Source organism: Pelophylax lessonae (assembly GCF_965119305.1).
Source record: "Pelophylax lessonae genome assembly, chromosome: 2".
Taxonomy (NCBI): Eukaryota; Metazoa; Chordata; class Amphibia; order Anura; family Ranidae; genus Pelophylax; species Pelophylax lessonae.
The window spans coordinates 697,090,790-697,111,922 of NC_138769.1; the positions used below are offsets into that span (position 1 = coordinate 697,090,790).

At 44.5% G+C, this 21,133-nt stretch overlaps 1 protein-coding gene across 9 annotated transcripts in view; it reads left to right on the forward strand.

Moving 5' to 3' along the window:
* The window catches only part of PICALM (phosphatidylinositol binding clathrin assembly protein), a 227,370-nt gene extending 212,735 nt beyond the window's left edge, over nucleotides 1–14,635 (forward strand). For 8 of the 9 annotated variants that reach the window (XM_082246083.1, XM_082246081.1, XM_082246086.1 and 5 more), the window contains 2 exons: nucleotides 7,448–7,550; nucleotides 13,738–14,635. In XM_082246083.1, the coding sequence (XP_082102209.1) occupies nucleotides 7,448–7,540 (93 nt within the window). In that variant the 3' untranslated portion in view covers nucleotides 7,541–7,550; nucleotides 13,738–14,635. The remainder of the gene's footprint in view (nucleotides 1–7,447; nucleotides 7,551–13,737) is intronic. The other variant, XM_082246084.1, reaches the window with a different exon arrangement.
* The last annotated feature ends 6,498 nt before the right edge of the window (nucleotides 14,636–21,133 follow it).

Below are 21,133 nucleotides of genomic sequence, written 5' to 3' on the forward strand. Positions count from 1 at the left end.
ACCATTGTACATGAAAGACGTATATTGCGTGGTGTGAGTCTCTTGAGGTTCCCCCTTTTCCTCCGAGGGGTTAAGCAGCGCCTGGCCTTGGGTACCATGAAGGGACAAGTTTCAGCCTTGGCGGTTTTCTTTCAATGTCCATTGGCCACACTTTCCTTGGTGCATACCTTTATCTAGGGAGTTCGACACTTGGCTCCTCCAGTACGGTCTCCTTTTGCTGTTACCATTTCTAGATGGGTCAGCCAGTGATTCATGCCTATTCCATTAGGGGTCAGGTTCCTCCTTTCCCTGTTTAGGTGCATTCTTCTCGGGTGCTTAATGCTTCCTGGGCCTTCTGTCATCAGGCGTCAGTGCTGCAGGTTTGCAAGGCGGCCACCTGGTCATCTGTGCACACTTTCACAAAGTTTTAGAAGGTGGTTGTGTTGGCATCTGCGGATGCTTCTTTTGGTCGCAAGGTTTTGCAGACTGCTGTTTAGAGGACCTGGTCCTCTTTGAGGGTGTATTTGTTTTTTCAGGTGAGCTCCAGTTGTTTATGGTTGAGCTCCATGTTACCTGGTTGGCTATGGTTTAGCCTTGGGAATTTTTTCTTGCCGTTCCCACCCCTCATGTTTGACACTGCTTTGGGATGTCCCAATAGTCAAGAAGATAATTGGTCAATGAACGAAAGAGAAAATGGGATTTTTGACTTACTGTAAAATCTATTTCTCGGATCGTTGATGGACACAGCACCCATCCCTCTTTAGAGTTGGCTGAGAGTGAGAGTATATCTCCTGGGACTGCCCCTTAGGCGTAGTCGAGCTTTTTACCTGCCTAGTGTCCTACTCCTCCTGTAGGGGACAGTATAACCCAATGGTCAATAAGATAAGGAGCTGTGTCCGTCAATGAACATCAGAGAAATTGATTTTATAAGTTAAAAATCACATTTTTTACAACTTCCTTTTAACAGTTTAAGCTGTCGAGGAAAATTTAAAAGAAAAGTATCCCAACACCAGGTGAAATTAATGGGGGAAAAAAACACATAGAAAATGTTTGCTGCCACATTAAAGTAGAACTTCACTCTCCCAATAAGCATGATTAATATTTAATCCTCATGCTGCTAGCATTAGTAATTAGATAGGAAAGTATATCCTATTTGCTTGTTTTTAACTTTTTTTTTTTTTTTTTTTTTTACATTTCTTCAGTTAGCTGATTTTCTTGCCTAGGCAAATTATGTCATACATCCCAGGAGTCTTCATGGGAGGAGGAGGGTCTGCTCAGCTAAGCACACCTTCCTGCATGTTTGAGCTAAGGGCAGATGTATTCCAGGAAGTAAATGCTACATTTAATCTTTTGACCTTACTCAAGATGGCCACGGCCTGAAATGCTAGGGGGTTTTTCAAAGTGATTTCTCAACAAAATAAAGCATGGGGATAGGGCTGGATGGGGAAGTTTGCTTTGCATTTTGCAAATTAATGAAATGGTGTATTTGGTTTGTGGTGCTCCGATGCAGTGAAGATCCACTTTAAGCTGCAAAAGATACCTTTGGGTTTAATAGCGCTTTTGCTAAAGTTTTCTGTCTGCCAAGATGCTTTTAGATTTTATCTTCATTGATTCTGTCTTCTGAATCCATAAAGTATGCCATGTTTTCATTTGCGCAAGAAGAACAGATATCGGTCATGAGATTGAGCGACTAATTCCCCCGTTTTTATGATGGTACCCAATTCCAGGCTCCCATTCTTAGTTGGGCTTATTGATGTGTTCCAATATCCGGTTATAACTGAGGGCTGCAAATACTTACAATCTTGAATGGTTTATTGTCAGGGCCTTGACATATTTAACCACTTCTTACCCGCCTGCCGTCAAATGGCGGCGGAGCGGTGTATCCATTGTTCTGGGACGCGGTCATATGACGGCGCACCAGAACAGCTTCTCTTGCGTGCCCCCGGGGCACACAGAGCGGTGACCGTGGCCGCGCCGTTTTGCTAGGACACAGCATGACCCCGATCTCAGTAAAAAGTCAATGAAATGACTCTTTACCCATGTGATCCGCTGTGTCCAATCACAGCCAGTCACATGTAAATCAGGAAGTGCTGTTATTCGGCTCTCCTCGCCTCACACTCTGATAGTGTGAGGTGAGGAGAGCCGATCAGCGGCTCCTCCTCGCAGGGGAGACAAGGACATGTAATCAGGGCACTGATCTTCAGTGCCCTGATTACAGAAAAGCGAAATAAAGTGCCAATCAGTGCCCATAGTGCTGCCCGTCAGTTCCTGCTCATCTAGGCACTGATGAGCACTGACTGGCAGCACTATGGGCACTGATGGTGCTGCCCATCAGTGCTCATCAGTGCCGCCCAACAGTGCCCATCAGTACGGTATATTAGTACCTCCTCCTCAGTGCCGCCTCATCAGCACACATCAGTGAAGGAGAAAAACATTTTATTTTAAAAATTTACTCACCGAAAATAAAACTTTTTTATTTTTATTTTTTTTAATTATCTGTCTTTTTTTCTTTTTTTTTTTTTTTTTTTTTTTTTTTTTTTTTGTAAGAAATAAAAAACCCAGCGGTGATTAAGGCTGCATTCACATGTCAGCGTATGGATCACGAGCAGAATCGCTGTGATTCCGCCCGCGATCTGGAAATCATTGCAAATCGCGGGACGCCTGTGCGTTGCCCGTGATTTGCAATAGTACCTCAAACGCTGAGCGATGTTGCCGCGTTTTCCGCCTGCCGAATTGCGGTAACATCGCGCGCAAAAAAAAAACCGCGGGACGCATTACGCTCCAAAGAAGCTCTTGTACTTTTTTGGGCGTAATGCGTCCCGCGATTTTTTTTTTTTTGCGCGATGTTACCGCGATTCAGGCCTTGTGTTTGACACCTGTGCTCTAGGGGCATCAGCCAAGTATGTACATAGTCAGTCATGGTCAAAGTTGAACCAATGTAACGATGTTTAGCATATCCATACTTCGGATTACCATTTAATTTGTGTGTGGTGTCAGGCATTTTTCTGTGTATGTAAGACCTAACCATGAACTTCTTGTTTGCTTCCCTTTGGTCTGTTAAATATGCCAATTCTTTCTGGCAAAAAATATTTATTTGTTTTTCCTGCTAATGTGGGATTGCGTTTTAAGGTTCCTTTTGCATGGGCAGTCCAGCAATCCATTTTTGACCTGTGATTACACAAATCAAAAACAGTCAGCAGTATATCACTGTGGATGGCTGGATGCATCATCCCACATCCAGTTTTATTCAGGTTTGTCAGAATGCATTAAATTTGTGTTGAGGTCCACTTTTAACGTCTTCCCGCCCGCCCTATAGGCAATTGACGGCGGGAAGGTGGTTGTATTATCCTGACCCGACGTCATACGTCGGGCAGGATAATGCGCTCTGCGCGCCTCCGGTGCTGCGGTGTGTCACCGTATCTCCGATCTGACGTAGGCTCTTTACCATGTGCCCAGCTGTGTCTAATCACAGCTGGTCACATAGTAAACAGGAAGAGCCGTTGATTGGCAATCAGGTCTCAGGGAGCCTGCCAGTGGTGCCTTCCCATTCAGTGCTGCCCACCAGTGCCCATTATTGCCCATCAGTGCCGCCTACCAGTGCCCTCCAATGCTGGCTATCAGTGCTGCATATTAGTGCCACCCCATCAGTGCCTGTCAGTGCGGCCTCATCAGTGCAGGAAAAAACGTATCCATTTACATTTTTTTTTTTTTTTCTTGTATTTTTTTTGTTTTAGCAAAAAAGAAAAATCCTTGCGGTGATCAAATACCACCAAAAGAAAACTCTATTTGTAAGAAAAAAATGACATAATTTTGGTTTAGGTACAGTGTTGCATGACCGGGCAATTGTCATTCAAAATGCAACAGCGCTAAAAGCTGAAAATTGGCCTGGGTCGGAAGGGGGAAAAGTATTGAAGTGGTTAAAGGCATCACCAGAGAGCGGATTTTTAGGAAAATAAATGTCTGCTTCCACTCATAGGGATTACATTACAAGATGGAGGAAAAGTGGAATGATTACAGATGCCACACATGTGATATCTGTGTTTGTTCTGATGTTATCTGACTTAACAGTGGGTCAATCTAGGATCCACTGCAGAGGAAGAACGGAGGTGCTTGGTTTTAAGTGACTAAGTGGCGGTTCACACTGGTACAAATTTGATGTGTTACAAAAAGCCTAGATTTGCATGTCATTCAAAAACCCATTGTGTTCAATGACGGTCGTTCACATCTATGCGTTGCAATTTGCTATGTAAATGCGATGTTGCAACAAAAGGGTTCTGTGCCAGTTTACTGCGTTGAGATGAGATTTTCCTCTCCATAGACCTCAATGGAAACCGACATGAAATCGCTTCTTGTTTTAAGATGTGTGCGAATACTGCTTTTTCTGTGTAGATTTTTACATATTTCCCCCTCGCAGAAATCGCAACTGCGGCCTATCCCTTCAGAAAATGCATTGAATTTGCATTACAATCACACTTAGCACACATCACAACGCAAAATCGCACTGAGCGCCAGCAAAAATCTCCAGTGAGAATCGCACCCTTTGGCATCGCATAAATGTGAACCCTAGACTAAAGGTTATATTGCATGGATCACTTAAGTGACGCATGAACTTTATTAAACAGCTTTATTGCAGTATTTTTAAAAGTATGTGATGGTTACTTCATAAAGATGCTTCTGTGCCTTTTAAAATTTTGCTGCTTTCTCTTTGGGAGATTTAAAAAGTATCCATTAATGAGACTGCAAAAAGTGGAGAAAGAACAAAATTAATGAGAAGTAAAATTTTCCAGTCGCTTGAGGGAATGAATGTGTAATGCACTGTATGGCCAAAGGTTTGTTGACACCTATTATATGACCCCATTGTATGCTTCCAACCTGGTGGTACCAGTTTGAAGGCCCGTTTCTGTATGTCTGTACCCCTGTGTACAGAGCCAGTTCTAAAAGACATTGGGGTTGATTCACTAAAACGGGAGAGTGCAAAATCTGGTGCTGCTGTGCATGGTAGCCAATTGGCTTCTAACATCCGCTTGTTCAGTTAACCACTTTACCACCGGAGGATTTTGCTGTCTTGCGTCCAGGCCACTTTTTGCGATTCGGCGCTGTGCGACTTTAACTGACAATTGCGCGGTCGTGCAACGCCATACCCAAACAAAATTTACGTCCTTTTTTTCCCACAAACAGCTTTCTTTTGGTGGTATTTGATCACCTGTGCGATTTTTACTTTTTGCGCTATAAACAAAAAAAGCGTTTATTTTGAAAAAATAACAATATTTTTAACATTTTTTTTATATGAAATTCCCCCCCAAAAATATGTAAAAATCTATTTTTTTTTACATTTTTGGCCAATTTGTTTTCTGCTACCTATGTTTGGTAAAAAAAATCACAATAAGCGTATTTTGATTGGTTTGCGCAAAAGTTATTGCGTTTACTAACTAAGGGAAAGATTTCTGGTGTTTTTTTTTTTTTTTTTTAACGAGTAATGGCGGCGATCTGCGATTTATTTATTTATTTTTTTTTGCGGGACTGCAACATTGCAGTGGACAGATCGGACCCTTGACTGACACTTTTGGGGGTACCAGTGACATTACTGCAGTAATCAGTGCTATATATATATATATATATATATATATATATATATATATATATATATATATATATATATACTGTTACTGTAAAAATGACACTGGCAGGGAAGGGGTTCATTATATTGGAGAGGGAGGGGTTAATGTATGCCTGGTGCTTACTAACGTGTGGGGGGGGGAGGTGACTGTGTGACACAAGGACAGATCGGATGTTCAGCTATGCCGAACACTCCGATCTGTCAGTCCCTGTCACTTAGGAGATCTGCCCGCTCTTTTTACACAGGCGGGCGGATCTCCAAACTAGATTCCCCGACGATCGATGCGATGTGAATGAAAACAGCGGGAGCGTGCCTCCGGCGGCGCGCGAGCGCCGCCTACAGGGGGAGGAGTCCAGCGACGTAGGTCTACGTCGCTGGACAATAACGAGCCACTGTGCCGCAGTAGAGGCACAGTGAGCAGAGGTCAAGTGGTTAAGCTTTGACAAAAAAGAAACCCTGGAATTTGGTTTCTTTTGAGAGCTGCACCAGATTTTGCAGTCTCCGGTTTTAGTAAATCAACCAAATAGTTTGGTGTTGAGGAACCAGAGTAACCTGCATAGATCCCTGACCTCAACCCTACTGAACACCTTTGGGTTACCGTTGGACTGCTAGTTGTGAGCCAGGTCTTCCCTAACCTCAGTACCTGAATTCACAAACGCTCTAATGGCTGATTGGTCACAAATTTCCACTGACACGCTCCAAAATCTTTTGGAAAGCCTTTCTAGAAGAGTGGAGGCTGGTATAGCTGCAAAAGGAGACATACTCAATATTAATGCCCATGGTTATGGAATGATATACAAGAAAAGAACAAGCGCTCTGAGTAATAAGCTAGTCGGGGTGATGCAGGACTGCAAAAAAAAAGAAACACAGATATAGCTGGACTGCAATTATAAACAGTCTATGGACTAGGTATGAAGGGGTATAAGTCCAATAAAAAGTCCAAAGGTGTAGATCAGACTGTCTAAATGCTGCTGTAAGGGCTGCTCCGTAGGACACAGTGAAGTCGGTGCTGTGGGACAATGTAAAGAAAACAGAAACGGAGCGCCTTTAAGTGCAGCATTTATTGAACAATATCAGACACATAGTAATGGCAACTCACATGTTGAAGGAAAAAGACAAGCTATGAAAGCTCCGGTGGTAGGCTGATGGAAATCCAGGGGTCCCGAGGAGTGGAGATGCCGAGAGCCGGTCTGAAGGGCGGAACTACACTGTCCTGGGAATCGTCCGTCTTCCGGATGCGGCTGAGCGCCAGAGGACCAAGCTGGAACGCAGCGTGCGCTGTGTGACGTCACCGGAGGCTATGGGATGACACAACGCGTTTCAGAGCTCGCGCATGGCTCCCACTGGGCATGCGCGCTCTTTTGTCAAGTGTAAAGCTTTCATAGCTTGTCTTTTTCTTTCAACATGTGAGTTGCCATTACTATGTGTCTGATATTGTTCAATAAATGCTGCACTTGGAGGTGCTCCGTTTTCTTTACACGGTTATGGAATGGGATCTCCCAACAAGCTGTGATGGTCAGGTGTCCACAAACTTTTGGCCATATAGTGTATCTATGTATGTAGGATTAACTGTTTTTTGATTATCAAATTCGGAGTTAAAAAATGTGATGTGTATGTTTTGAAGATAACCATTTTCATGAGAAAAAAATAAGTCCAGGCCAACTGGTATAGATGGATAGAACTGGTATAGCTGGATGTACCTGAAAGATAATCAGTTTGTGCTTTTCTTCTGCTTTGCTGTCTGTCGTCCTCATTCTGTGTGAGTCTCCATTTCTCTGGTGTCATGACATTTTCCGCTTTCATATTCTGTCATTCTTAGACTTGTTTCTCTCTGCCTCTCCTTTCACCCAGTTGTCTGCAGCATCCAGCCCATCCAGTCAGAGTCCTCACAGAGCGCCTGGGACGGACCCCTATCCACAGCTCTCATTACAGGATTTCTTGTAGGACCATTTAGGTATAGTCAGCTACAGCTCCTTGAGTCAAAGAGAACATGGTACCTTGTGTTTTTAAAAAATCATTGCCATCCAGTCTGAGCATTCACACTTCAGCTTTGGTCCAAACCCAACCTTGAGATACGCTTGTTGAAATGTGGGTTAGGAACAGACATTTTGCTTTAATTTTCCTTTTGCACACACTGGCTTCTCTAATGCATATGTTGCAGGAGGTCAGTTTTCTGCATTTTTATTTTTGCTTTGCCTGAATATATATGCTTTCATTGGTTTATTAAAATATAGAATTTTGTTTGAATTTAGTTCAGATTACATCCAGACATGTAATTAATTTTTTTTTTAATTACCTGTATAGAAGACAACTGCCAGCCTCTTCATGAGTTAAAAAGAGGAACTTATAAATGAATGGCGGTACTGTCAGCTAAAACATTGTGTCCACCCTGCCAAAACCGCTAAGATTGGGAGATGAATTGCTCCCTTTCGAACAAATCTGTTCTTCTGAAAAATACAAGAACAGTATCTCAAATGATGAATGAATAGGAGCTTTTAAAAAAGCCAGACTCTTATGTGAGCATTGATTTTCATCAGTCATTAAAGGATAAGTTAACCTTTTAAACATGTTAAATTCCCACCCGTATTTAGTGTGGAACATGTAGCCTGTTTCTAGGTCCTGCCTCCTCTCCTGCTCCTGTATGATAGCAGGCAGGGGATCTTCTCCCTGCACCTGCTGTCAGAATTTAAATACAGTGTGGCTGTGCAGGGTTCTGCCCACAGATCCCCATGAATTATTCATAGAGTACTGTGAATGAATGAACTACAAGTTTTGCCGACGGTTTGTAGTTCTCAATGAAGTATGAGGGAGCTGCTGAGCGCTCTCGTAGTCCATTGATTCTTCCTGCCATTCAGTAACAGCCTGCCCGTATTAGAGGTACAGGCAGACATTGTACTGAGAATCTGCAGGATCCTGGTATTGCATGAAAAATAAATGCACTTTTTTTGCACATCTTTTTGCATGTATTTTACTAATATATATATATATATATATATATATATAAGGGATCGACTGGCATCACCCTGGTACAGTTTTTTTTTTTTTTTTAGAGCCGACGGTCGACTTTCTTGAAGTTACAACCGATGCAGCTAAGCAGACGCTCAGCTTTTATTACAAGCGGACGTCCCGCTGCTCTGCCCGGGTCTCCCATCCCACCAGGACCCCCGAGCAACCAGCCGACACGTCGGCCAGCTGGCTGGAGACCCAAACAAAGCCAGAATTGGCTCTGATCGGGTCTCTGATGTAGTAACCGGAAGAGATGTCATGACATCTCTTCCGGTTACTGGAGCCTTAAAGGCGCCAGTTTTTTTTTAAAAAAATGACCGTATTCAAAACAGCCAAACTTGGCGTTTTGAATGCTTTTAAATGCAGAGGAGGGGTTTGAGGTCCTCTTAGACCGCAAATCTCTCCATAAAGAGTACCCGTCACTGCCTATTACTGTCACAAGTGATGTTTACATTCCTTGTGACAGCAATAAAAGTGATAAAAAAAAATGGGTCTGTAAAATGGCTCTGATCCTGCATGGCCCCTCTCATGAGTATGTCAAGGGCTCTTGACTCCGTGCGACCTCTCCCATGAGTCTGTCCAAGGCACTGACATTGCATTGCAATTATGCTCGAGAGTTCAGTGAGTAGGAGTTTTTGACTCTGACCCAATGCTGCCTTATTTAAGTCCATAAAGGCTCTGACCTAATACAGCCTGTCACCCAAGTCAGTGAAGTTCTTGTATGTGCAAACCTGCTCACTACTATTTTTTTTCCACACAGCCATGCATAAGGCTTGGAGTTTGAAGAATATAGGATAAAGCGAACGTTGTGAATGGCCTGCTTTTAAAATGTATTTCAGGGTGAAAAAAAAACATGGCGTATGCCTCAGCAATACATGCATATTTCCCATGTTTTACCCTTTTAAAGACCTTGCAAGTACAGAAAATACATTCAGCTCCCTGGTCCTGTTCTGAGAAAACACAGCATTTTTGTGGACTAAGTGGTGTCAGCCCTGCCCAGTGGCCTTTTGCTAAAATACTCAACCCCTTCCACTCTTTCAGCTCTACAATATAAAAGAAAATCATTCTTTAATTAGAAGAGAGCTGAAAGGGGTAATTATGCTCCTTGAGATAAGACAGGAAATGTGCAGGAAACACAAGACCGCTCTGAATTTTAGACATGACCAACTGGTATTTTTTGCACTTTTTAAATAATAATAAAATTATTTCAATGGTATATTTAACGGACCAGAAGGAGGAAAAAAGGGGGTGGTCAGTGTTGGAGCTTACTTAAACTTTAAGACAAATCTGCAATTAGAACAATCTCTGAAGTAAAAGAATACACTGAACTCAGGGCTATTGCGAAGCAAGAAACTGGACAACACTTAGTGTTACTAAACCTACGACATTAAAATCAGTCTGTATATTCAATATAGCAGGGGTACTCAAATGTAAACTTGAAAGGTCCACTTAGAAATTTTCCATTCAGTCCGAGGTCCGGAAAAGTGACCGTCAAATTCCAAATACAGAACGCCAACAACAAAAAAAGGCATTCCCCAAAACTTGCACCCATCCAATGCAGAGCGACCAGCGTGCGTGCCCCCATTAATGCAGAGCAACCAGCGTGCGTGCCCCCATTAATGCAGAGCGACCAGCGTGCGTGCCCCCATTAATGCAGAGCGACCAGCGTGCGTGCCCCCATTAATGCAGAGCGACCAGCGTGCGTTCCCCCATTAATGCAGAGCGACCAGCGTGCGTTCCCCCATTAATGCAGAGCGGCCATGTGAGTGCCCCCATTAATGCAGAGCGACCAGTGTGCGTGCCCCCATTAATGCAGAGCGACCAGTGTGCGTGCCCCCATTAATGCAGAGCGACCAGTGTGCGTGCCCCCATTAATGCAGAGCGACCAGTGTGCGTGCCCCCATTAATGCAGAGCGACCAGTGTGCGTGCCCCCATTAATGCAGAGCGACCAGTGTGCGTGCCCCCATTAATGCAGAGCGACCAGTGTGCGTGCCCCCATTAATGCAGAGCGACCAGCGTGCGTGCCCCCATTAATGCAGAGCGACCAGTGTGCGTGCCCCCGTTAATGCAGAGCGACCAGTGTGCGTGCCTCCATTAATGCAGAGCGACCAGTGTGCGTGCCTCCATTAATGCAGAGCGACCAGTGTGCGTGCCCCCATTAATGCAGAGCGACCAGTGTGCGTGCCCCCATTAATGCAGATTGACCAGTGTGCGTGCCCCCATTAATGAAGAGTGACCAGTGACCCATGCCCCCATTAATGAAGAGTGACCAGTGACCCATGCCCCCATTAATGAAGAGTGACCAGTGCGGATTAGAGCAAAGCATGATTATAAAAAGTCAAGTCATCAGCGGGGGGCAGAATGGAGAGGATCGGAGTGGCTGTGTCTTACACTGCCAGCGCTGCATGATTACAAAAAGCAGAGTTCTTCTGCTTACCCGGCGGAGAGGATGTCATACAAAGTCCCGCCTCCTGGACACCGGCTCCTATGATAGACGTCACCAGTGTTCTGTCTATCATAGGTAAGAGCCGGCCCAGGAGGCGGGACTTTGTATGACAGCCTCTCCGCCGGGTAAGCAGAAGAACTCTGCTTTTTGTAATCATGCAGCGCTGGCAGTGTAAGACACAGCCATTCCGATCCTCTCCATTCTGCCCCCCGCTGATGACAGAAGTAAGGAGACCGCTTCGGCGGTCCAGATTTAAGTCCGTGTGGGTCCGAAGGCGGCCCGGAGTCCACCTATTGAGGACCCCGGCAATATAGCATGCTTGTTATTCTCACTGTTGAAACTTAGGGGTTAATCCTCTGCATTGTGTAAAAAGACTGTTTGATCCTGTCTTCTCTTATCCTCCCCTTTTACTGTCCCCAATCCATCTGCTGATAGAACAGATTCTTGGAGGGACTCTGCACATGCTCAGTTTGGTATGTATTGCTAGAGAGGTTTTGGGAGAGTGCATGTGATCCGCACAGGGCCAACCAGCACCGTCAGGGGGTCATGCAGCCTCATAGGACAGTCAGAGCAGAATGAAAACTCCTCCTGCAAGCTTTAACCAGGCACTGATAGAAGTCACAAGACTGCTATATACTGCTGATGAGGAAAGGTATTTAGCAGTGTAAAGTTACTAAAATGATAGCGTTTCCATGTTCTGTGTACTGTGGGAGACCAGATATAGTGAATGTAGGCTCCTGGATTTAATAATACTTTAACTATGGGTGCTGCAAGTCCATTGAAACCAGTACGCTCACCCAATTAAAAAAAGTTGGTCTTTGGATTTTATTTTAACTTTATCTCCTTCCTGATTAATAGCTGGCTAGTAATGTTTTTGCCTGAACAATACATACATATAAGTCCCTTCATCAATTAACTTAAAATTGATCTTCACCCTCCAGATCATGATCCCTTCTCCCGTCTTCTTAAAAGAATTAGGGCTGTTTTTTTTTGTTTTTTTGTTTTATTATATATATATATATATAATATAGTCTCATCCCCCTTGCATGTCATTCGTCTAGGCGAACGATGTGCACTCTCCTCCTTTGCCTCCTTGGGACATGCACTTCACATATCCCAAGAGGCGTAACCTTTCATTGAGAATAGGAGGAGGGAGCGAGCCTTTCTATGCGTCATTGGGCGGTGTGTCGGCTCAACCCGAAATGGCTTGCAGCCTATCGATGATGTCACAGGGGGCGCTGTCAGAGAAGAGGCTCTCAGCTGGACAGCGCTTGATCCGATGGGTGGGTGAGTATCTAAAATTAGAAGAACTCCCCACCAGGTAGATAGGGGTTTAGAATAAAAAAATAGGGAGCGGAGGGTGGAAATCCTCTTCAGGGTTGGAATAGCATTGTTTTCATTTGTGTTTATGAGCTGCAGCATTGTTTGCACTGATTGTTGCAAACCACTGAAAGCAGGGTAATAGAATGGGGGTGCAGTCACTGTTGGGTGGAATTTCCTTGTGTGTAATGATTAGTTTGCATTCCGATATCTTATAAAAACATATCGTCTGGCAGGTCACCATCTGAAAGCTTTGTGGAACATTGCACTGTTTTATCTTTTGAGTGCTGCACTTGGAAACCCAGACAATTTATGCGTCTGTCACTGCATGTTGATGTGTTAATGATATATAGCATCCAAACGTCATTGTAAAGAGGGGGGCATGACTCGGGCAAAGTTGCTGACTCTTTCTGTTGACTCCTTTCCTATGAGCAGAATGTGTGCGTGTTGTTTTTTTTTTTTCGTTTTTTTTTTTTCTTTTTTTTTTTTCTTTTTTTTTTTTTTTTTGCATTTCAGTGTTGCTGATCTCCAGTTTCCTTTTAGCCATTTCTTGTCCACATGCACTAGTCCTAGCATCAGCTGCACATTATTGTTCTGGATCGGCTTCCTGATGGTGACAACAGTAGACCATGCCTGTGCCATGTGTCTACACAACTGCTTGCAGCCCCAATTAAGGGACTCAGTGATTGGCTGATAACACAGGAGCACAATTAGGAGACCATTTTCACCCCGTTCCAGGAAATGCCTGAATAAAGATTTTTATACCACCCTCTTGGTGGTGACTATTGCAACAAAAGCCATTTTATTTGATCTTTTAATGGGTTCTTTATTGGCGCTTTTCTGCTGCATGGAACCGAACGGTTCGGCTCGCTTTTGTGCTTTTCCACTGCTGGTACCACATGGTATAGTGTAGGAACGGTACGGTACGGCGGCGCTTTTCCACTGCATGGAACCGAACGGTACGGCTCTGAAAAAACAGTACCTACTCGATTTGTGGTTCCAACAGGTACCATAACTGGTACCATATCCCACAATCCTTTGCATGCAGTCACTACTAGCCACTGATTGGTCAGAGAATCCCACCCCCCCCCCAGTTGTTATCCCACCCACTTAACTTTAGTACTACTTTAGTGGAAAAGCAAACCATACTGTACCGTTCCAACACCGTACCATGCGGTACCAGCAGTGGAAAAGTAAACCGGGCCAAGCAGGGCCGAGTAGAGCCGAGCCGGTACTTGCAGTGGAAAAGTGCCATATGTTTTGTGGCTAAAGTTCTCATTTGTATAATTTTGGAAATGACATGAACATTTTATACTGGTCAGGTATGTCTTCCGTTCAGTGCATTGACCTTCTCTGTTTGTGTTCCAGATGCAGTTCATGTAATCAGCTGGATGGGAGCTCCCTTTTAGAAGAGGCTACGTAACAAATCCCTACTTCCAGTCAAATTCAAAGCTGCTAAGCTCTACACTTCCACACAAAACGGTACCAGAACGAGCTGTTGGGGCCGCCAGCAATACGGAAGCTCTCCCTAAGAAGCCAGGGGTGGGGGGGATGATAACACAGCAGTCCCCCCCCCCCATCCAGTAGTGTGCTGCGGACAGATTGCAGAGAGAGTCCTGTATTTGGCTCTGCTGTGTGAAGTGAAGGGGTACGCACATTCAATTCCCCTGGGCAGTACAAGGGAAAAAAAAAAAAAAGAAAAACACGAACACTTCTCATCAACCATGCCATCACGTCCTCTCCTCCAGATTTTACTCACGTAGGCCGTAATTAAGGGTAACACTTTCTTCCCCATCTCCACACTTTGAAATATATAAATATATTCAGTTTGCAGTAGACATTCCTTATGTATTATTTGTATTTATTTATGATTATCAGTTTAACAATTAATGTATCAAACACCTTTATGAAATATGTATGGATGTATACAGTTTTTTTTTTTTCTTCTTTTTTTTTTTTTAATTCTGAAAATGATTCCATACCAAGCACTAAATATTTTAAGTCTATACTGCTAACAGGGAGGGGTCAGGTTTATTTCCATAGTCCCACATTTTACGGAGAGTTTTTAAGATGGATATTTAAGAGATGAATTGTACGCTGCTTTATTTCCGATAGATATGTGCCTAGGAATCTGCAAGGGGGTGGGGTGTCTGATTAGGACGATCACTACATTTTAAATCGTGTCATCGGGAATTAATCTTATTGCTTTGTGCTTGGCAGAATATTATTTTACATTGACATGTTAATGCCTTTTTTTTCTTTTTTTTTTAAGAAAATACAAAAAAAAAAAAAAAAAGCAAGAAAACAAATGAATGTGAGGAATTGCTTTCACTGTGTAATTTCCTTTTAAACAAGGGGTGAGGAGTTTAAAAGGCAACCAGTCAAGTTGTCTTAATCCTTAGGGTATACAATGCCTTCAGGAGAGCTGAGATCAGGCTGGCTGTGGATTGAATTAGTTGGCTCCACTGTTGGTGACCTCGCTGCCCTGGAAGCAGACTGAGGCATACGCAAAGCTATGACTTCTAAGGCAGCATGAATTGGTCTGTAGTGGGTGCTGTGTACTTCAGAAGACTGACTGGTTCTCTTTAAATGGTCAGTACACTTGAAACTGTTTCAGGTTGAAGCTGGCAAGATCAATATCCCACTGGCTTAAAGGAGACCTGTGCTGAGGGAAACATAGAGGCTTCCATTGCTAGTTGCTTGGCTGAAAAGCTGAATCTTTGGTTTCAGCACATTGAGTCGCTTAACTGGAAAAATCCTGCAGCCAATGAAGCTGGAAATTACTAATCTGCATCCTTGTTTCAGGTAGGTGACTCAAAAACAGCTGAAGACATTAGATCGGCATGGCAGCCAGGCCATTGTCAAAAGAAGACAATAGCAGCATGCAGGTTTCCTTTAAATTCTCTCAGGCTTTCTAGGCAATGAGATCTTCTTCACCAGAGTTCCCAGCTCTGCCTACCCATTGCATCCATCGTAATCCACAAATGCAACATCTGCCCAATGTGGCACTGCTAGATGTCTTAGGTCAGTCTACCCAAAAAAAGATTTCAGCTGAAGATCAGCACTCCTGCTGGATTTTTAGATCCTCCTGCAAGTGTCGCTAATGAGATTTAGGTCAACATTTCTGGGTATGTTGCTGCCCGCCTTGGGGCATTTGCTGCTCATGCTTCCAATGGCACTTTTCCACTGCAAGTACCGGCTTGGCTCTACTCAGCCCTGCTTGGCCCGGTTTGCTTTTCAACTGCTGGTACCGCATGGTACGGTGTGGGAACGGTTTGGTACGGTATGGTTTGCTTTTCCACTAAAGTAGTACTAAAGTTAAGTGGGTGGGATAACAACGGGGTAGGTGGGATTCTCTGACCAATCAGTGGCTAGTAGTGACTGCATGCAGAGGATTGTGGGATATGGTACCGGGTATGGTACCTCTTGGAACCACAATCGAGGTGGTACTGTTTTTGAGAGCCGTACCGTTCGGTTCCATGCAGTGGAAAAGTGCCACCGTACCGTACCGAACCGTTCCTACACCATACCATGCGGTACCAGCAGTGGAAAAGCACAAAAAGCGAGCCGAACCGTTCGGTTCCATGCAGTGGAAAAGCGCTTCAACATAATTCTACTCCTTCAGTGTAGCATTCAGCAGACCAGCAAACCCAGGACCAATGGTCTCACTGCTGAGCTCCTCCAGAGAATCTGACACATTTTAGTTCCTCAGGAACTGCCAAGAATTCAAATATTCTTGGTTTGTTTTGTTCACATGGACTTTAGCTTTTTTTTTTTATCAAACTATTGTGGACATCAGGCTTTTGTAAAGATGTTGGCACACTTGGATCAGCTTTGTTGAAGCCTTTGAAGAAAACTAAGTTCCATTATAGGGATGTTTAATGTTATTGTGAGTGCTGACTCTCATTATAACCTTGTTTGAAAACCTTTTAGCAGCTTGTTTAAACAAGCTGATAGCAGGCTTCAGTAAGCACTACTTTAAAGTGACGACGTGCACTGCCATCAAGATCTCTCAGCTGAATTTAGCATTAAAGGCTTTAAAAAAGGTTTTTGAAACTAGCCCAAAGCTTTGGAAAAGCTTGCTGCTTATACTGCTCTTATACAAGCTGAAGCCAAAGAGAACAAGGCCAATCTTTCCAACAATGCTATACACACTTGGCTGAATGTTTTTAGTACAACCTAAGGAAACCATGAGACACATTTTAAATGAATATTTGCAAAAGAATTGCATTTTTTTTTTTATTATTAGCTTTTAAAGTTTTATATTGAGCCGTAGACTCTAATTATAAAGGTCCTGTCCCTACATTTTGTTAGACAGGGTACAGACTTTAGTTTGTACAACGTACAAATATAGACAGCATTGTTCATAACCTTTTATCCATTCTCTTTGGGTACCTTTAGTCTCCCTAACTTGACTAAATGACTGAAGCTGCGGGGCATCACAAGGAAATTTTGGTGACAAGAACTCCCTGCCAGAGCCCTCAAGTGGTTTAAGAAGCCAGAGTCCATGCAGATTTTAATTTTTACTTTAGGGTGGGCAAGTCTGTAAATGTTGTTGGGGAGAGCTTTTAGCAATCATCACTTTAAGTGCCATAGCATGTATTGTATATTCAAAGTTTGTAGTACGGAGAGTGAGGACCCCACCTTCCTCTTCATAATCTTGCTGTAACCCATTGCTGATGTTGGCTGGTGACACGGATCCTACAAAAGTCAAGTCGGAGCCCTCTGTCATGCAGTGCCTTACAGCCTCCACACGCGCAGTACCGTCACTCCCAAACACTAAGCTCTGTCTGGCCCCTGTGTCCACAAGGAACTCGGGAAAACCCAGGTGCTGTTGATCAGCACTTCTCATGTAAATAAAAAAAACAATAAATCTTGTGGAAGGAGCATTGGAAAGGGAAGTTCTAAGCATGAAAGCAATTCTGTACATGAATCGTGTACCTGCTGCATTATCTTTGCAGATTCTATTTTTGTTTAAAATATAAATTGTATGTGGTCAGGAATTGGTGGATTTTCAAATAAAATCAGCTTCAACAGGTTTCTGTGTGTTCAGTGTTTTATTTTGTGTTGGGCCTCTTGGCTTGTCTTTCGCCTTATATTCAGGAGAAAAAGCAACGCAAGTGCCTGTGTTTCTGTCAAGTGGTTTTTGCATTCCCAGACAAGTCTATGGGAATGTAAGATCCACTTGAAGGCCAAATGCACATTTATCCAAATATTAATGTAAAGGAAGCCTCTACTGGGGAAGTATGAAGACCTTCCATTACTGACTGTGCCTTTCATACTAATCTAAATATTTTTTTACTGTGGGTCACTGACCCAGAAAAAGTTTGAAGATCAAGAGTTCTGGCTTCTCTCTCTCTCTCTCGATTGTCCTGATGCACATGCTTTTTCCAGTATGTCCAAAAAAGAATTGGAGACCATGTTGAACATCAGGCAATAACCATTTTTAGAACAAGGTCAACATTGGAATAATTTCTTACAAAACTTAGAGAGGTCACCTGACTGGGAGCTCTTAGGTCCATATGAAAAAACTAAAACTATAATGCACATAATGTTGTTCAGCTTTAACGTCATTAGTCATGTTGTAAGAAAGGCATTCAGCCAATCTTAAACGTCCCCTCAGCAGAGATAACCTGACCCGTTGGCCTTTGGTCAGTGGAATGGACCAGCACTGGTAGAAGCCAGGAGTAGCGTTTTCTTCAGACATAATCATTCAGCCCTTCCGTTACTCTTTATTCAAGTAATTCTGATATTAAAATACATACTTTGGTTTACCATCTGTGGGGGAAGTTGCTTGCTTCAACAGTCAGCAGATCCAGAGTAACAGACAGCTGAAGTTATAGGCAAAACTGTTTTCTCTGTCGCTCATTGACAGATGCAGTCCTCTTGATTAATATCAAATCGGGTTATACTGCCCTCTACAGGAGTAGGACACTAGGCAGAAGGAAAACGTTCTGGCCACACCTTAGGAGCAATCCCAGAGGGTATATCCTCTCTCTCCCTGCTACAGGATGTCAGTTTTTTTCTGTCTAGTTAGGAGTAAGGACCTAAGTTCCTGGGATCTTTGGTCCTGGCAAGATTTTTTTTAGAAATTTTTTTTTTTTAGGCAGCTTTTTTTCTCCAGTTGTTCCTGTGAGATCTTCAAGCAAGTATGCTGAAACTGGGCTACGGGCTGGATTTTGGATCCAGTGGTCACCCCAGTCAGCCTACGAGCGCGTGCAGGCCCTAGCTCCGCGCTGGGTCGGCCGCGACATAGTCCCACTGGACGGGGACTGACCCTGCGAGTTAAACGTCTCGCCTGGACGCCAACGACCAGTTGGAAACTGAGTCACGGCGTCCGTATTGGTCGACAGCCCCCCCACTTCTGTGGAGAAGGGTTCTGTCAGGAGTTGGCGCCCGTCTCGAGGAGTAATTGGGAGGCGCCGGAAGGCGTGTAAAGGGGCGTAGCCGCCTCCTTTACCTGGGAAAGCAAGCCAAAGACTTCCTGTCTGTAACAGACAGTGCTGGAAGCAGGTTGATAGAAACCTCTGTGCATCAGGTGGTGAGCCTTGGGGTCTCTCTCTCTCTCTGTGGGGTCCAATCAGGTAACACTGAGGGGTGCTGGGGGATTAAAAAAAAAAAAAAAAAAGTTTTTTCTTTGAAATTATTTTTTTGTTTGCTGGCAAGTGTCTTATATAATCATGGACCCTGCCACACATGTATCCCCACCTGATCCCCTCGAGGTGGCCGCAGGACCCTCCAGTACCCCGCTTGTGATTGATACATTATCAGCAGTTTTGGAGTCTTTGGTATTCCGGGTGGAGGTAGCCTGTCAGGGACGGGGGTCAAGGAAGCGACCCCCGCCTACCCCTATTTCATCTGATACTTCAGATACGGATTCTGAGCTGGTCACTGCAGCTGCAGGTCCCTCTGCTGGGGCTGCTGTCTCGGGTACGGTCTCCTCAGATAGTGAGGACGTTTCTGCCTCCGCCATAGCACAAAAAGAAGCGTTAGTGAACGCACTAGTCATGTCTGTCCGGGAAACCTTAAGTCTTGAGGTTACACCGGCAGAGGTAGATGACACTGAGATTCCCTTTGGTACCAGCAAGCCTACCAAAGTGGCGAAGGTTTTTCCCTTGCCCAAATGTTTTGGTAACCTAATTAAGGAGGAATGGGATCATCCAAAACGAACCCCTGCTATTTCCAAACACATTGCTAGACGCTATCCGTTTGAGGAATCCCTCCTTAAGAAATGGACGGTACCACCAGTGGTGGACCCACCAATTTCCAGACTAAATAAAGCCACTGTTATCCCGTTGGAGGACGCTCCGTCCTTTAGGGATCCGGTGGATCGAAAAGTGGAAGCCGAATCCCGCTCCATTTTTTCCCTGATAGGGTCAACATTTAGGCCAGTGATTGCCATTGGTTTAGTTTCACAAACATTGACAGAATGGACCAAATTGTTACGCCGTGACATAAAGGGGAGAAGTATCCCCACGGCAGTAACAGATATGCTGGAGCAGATTATACAGGGGCTACAGTTCCATCTGTGACGCCACTCCCTTGCTAGGGCGTGCATCTGTTTCAGCAGTGGTCCTCAGACGTGTGTTATGGTTAAAGTGCTGTTCGGCTGATCAAGGTTCCAAAAAGACTTTGGCTAATCTTCCCTTTAAGGGGGATCGCCTGTTTGGGGCCACCTTGGATGAGATTATAAAGGATCTCACTGGGGGTAAGAGCACTTTTTTACCACAGACCGCTAAAGGTAAAGGACCTCGTAACAGGCGAGGACCTTCCTTTTCCGCTCATAAAAAGTTTGTTCGCTCCGCTGGGGCGGGCGATAAGGGGAAGTCCTCCAAAGCCCCTTCAGGGGGTTTCAGAGGGCGCTGGTCGGGAAAACAAAAGCCAGACTCAGCCAAACCTGAAGATAAGACAGCCTGAAGGTGCGCCCCCACCCATCTCTGGGGTGGGGGGACGTCTTCACCGGTTTCCGGATCCATGGCTTTCCAGAATCCCAGACAAAGGGGTTTGCGAGGTCATGCGGTCGGGATACAAAATCAGGTTTCGATCACTTCTACCGCTGCGATTCTTCCCTTCCAACATTCGACTATCCCCGGATCGCTTAAAAGCTTTGCGGGGAGCAGTAATAGACTTGATGCAACAGGGAGCGGCAGTTCCCGCTCCTTGAGCAGAACGTTTTCTTCACTTTTGCAAAAGATCACAAAAGGAGATTCTTTTCAGATGAAATCAGAATCCCGATTCTCTGGACAATCGTATCCGATTGAGCAAGCGGACCAGAAAGTCTCTGGTCTGGTAGCTTCGGTCTCCGATGCTCAGCAAGGGGAAGTCATTTCTTCCGACAGAATCCAGGTTACCGATAAATGTATTGGAAGTGAGAGCGATCAGACTTTGTCTGATTCTCTGGAGCAAGTAGCCTCAGGGCAACCCGGTTTGGATTCAGTTGGACAAGGCCACAGCCGTGGCTTATGTCAACCACCAAGGGAGCACCAAGAGTGCCCTGGCGGCCATAGAGGTGGCCAGCATTCTTCATTGGGCGGAACGGTTTGTTCCGGCTCTCCTCGCAGTATGCACTCCGGGGGTGGAAAATCGGCAGACAGATCAGGTCAGCCGTTAGATTCTGGATTTTCATCCAGAGATATTTCACCAGCGGTGCCTTCATTGGGGCACCCTGGAAGTGGATCTGTTGGCAGCTCGGCTCAACAGGAAGGCGCAGAGTTTTGTAACCCGCTCCCGAGATCCGCGACCAAACACAGCAGACGCGCTGGTC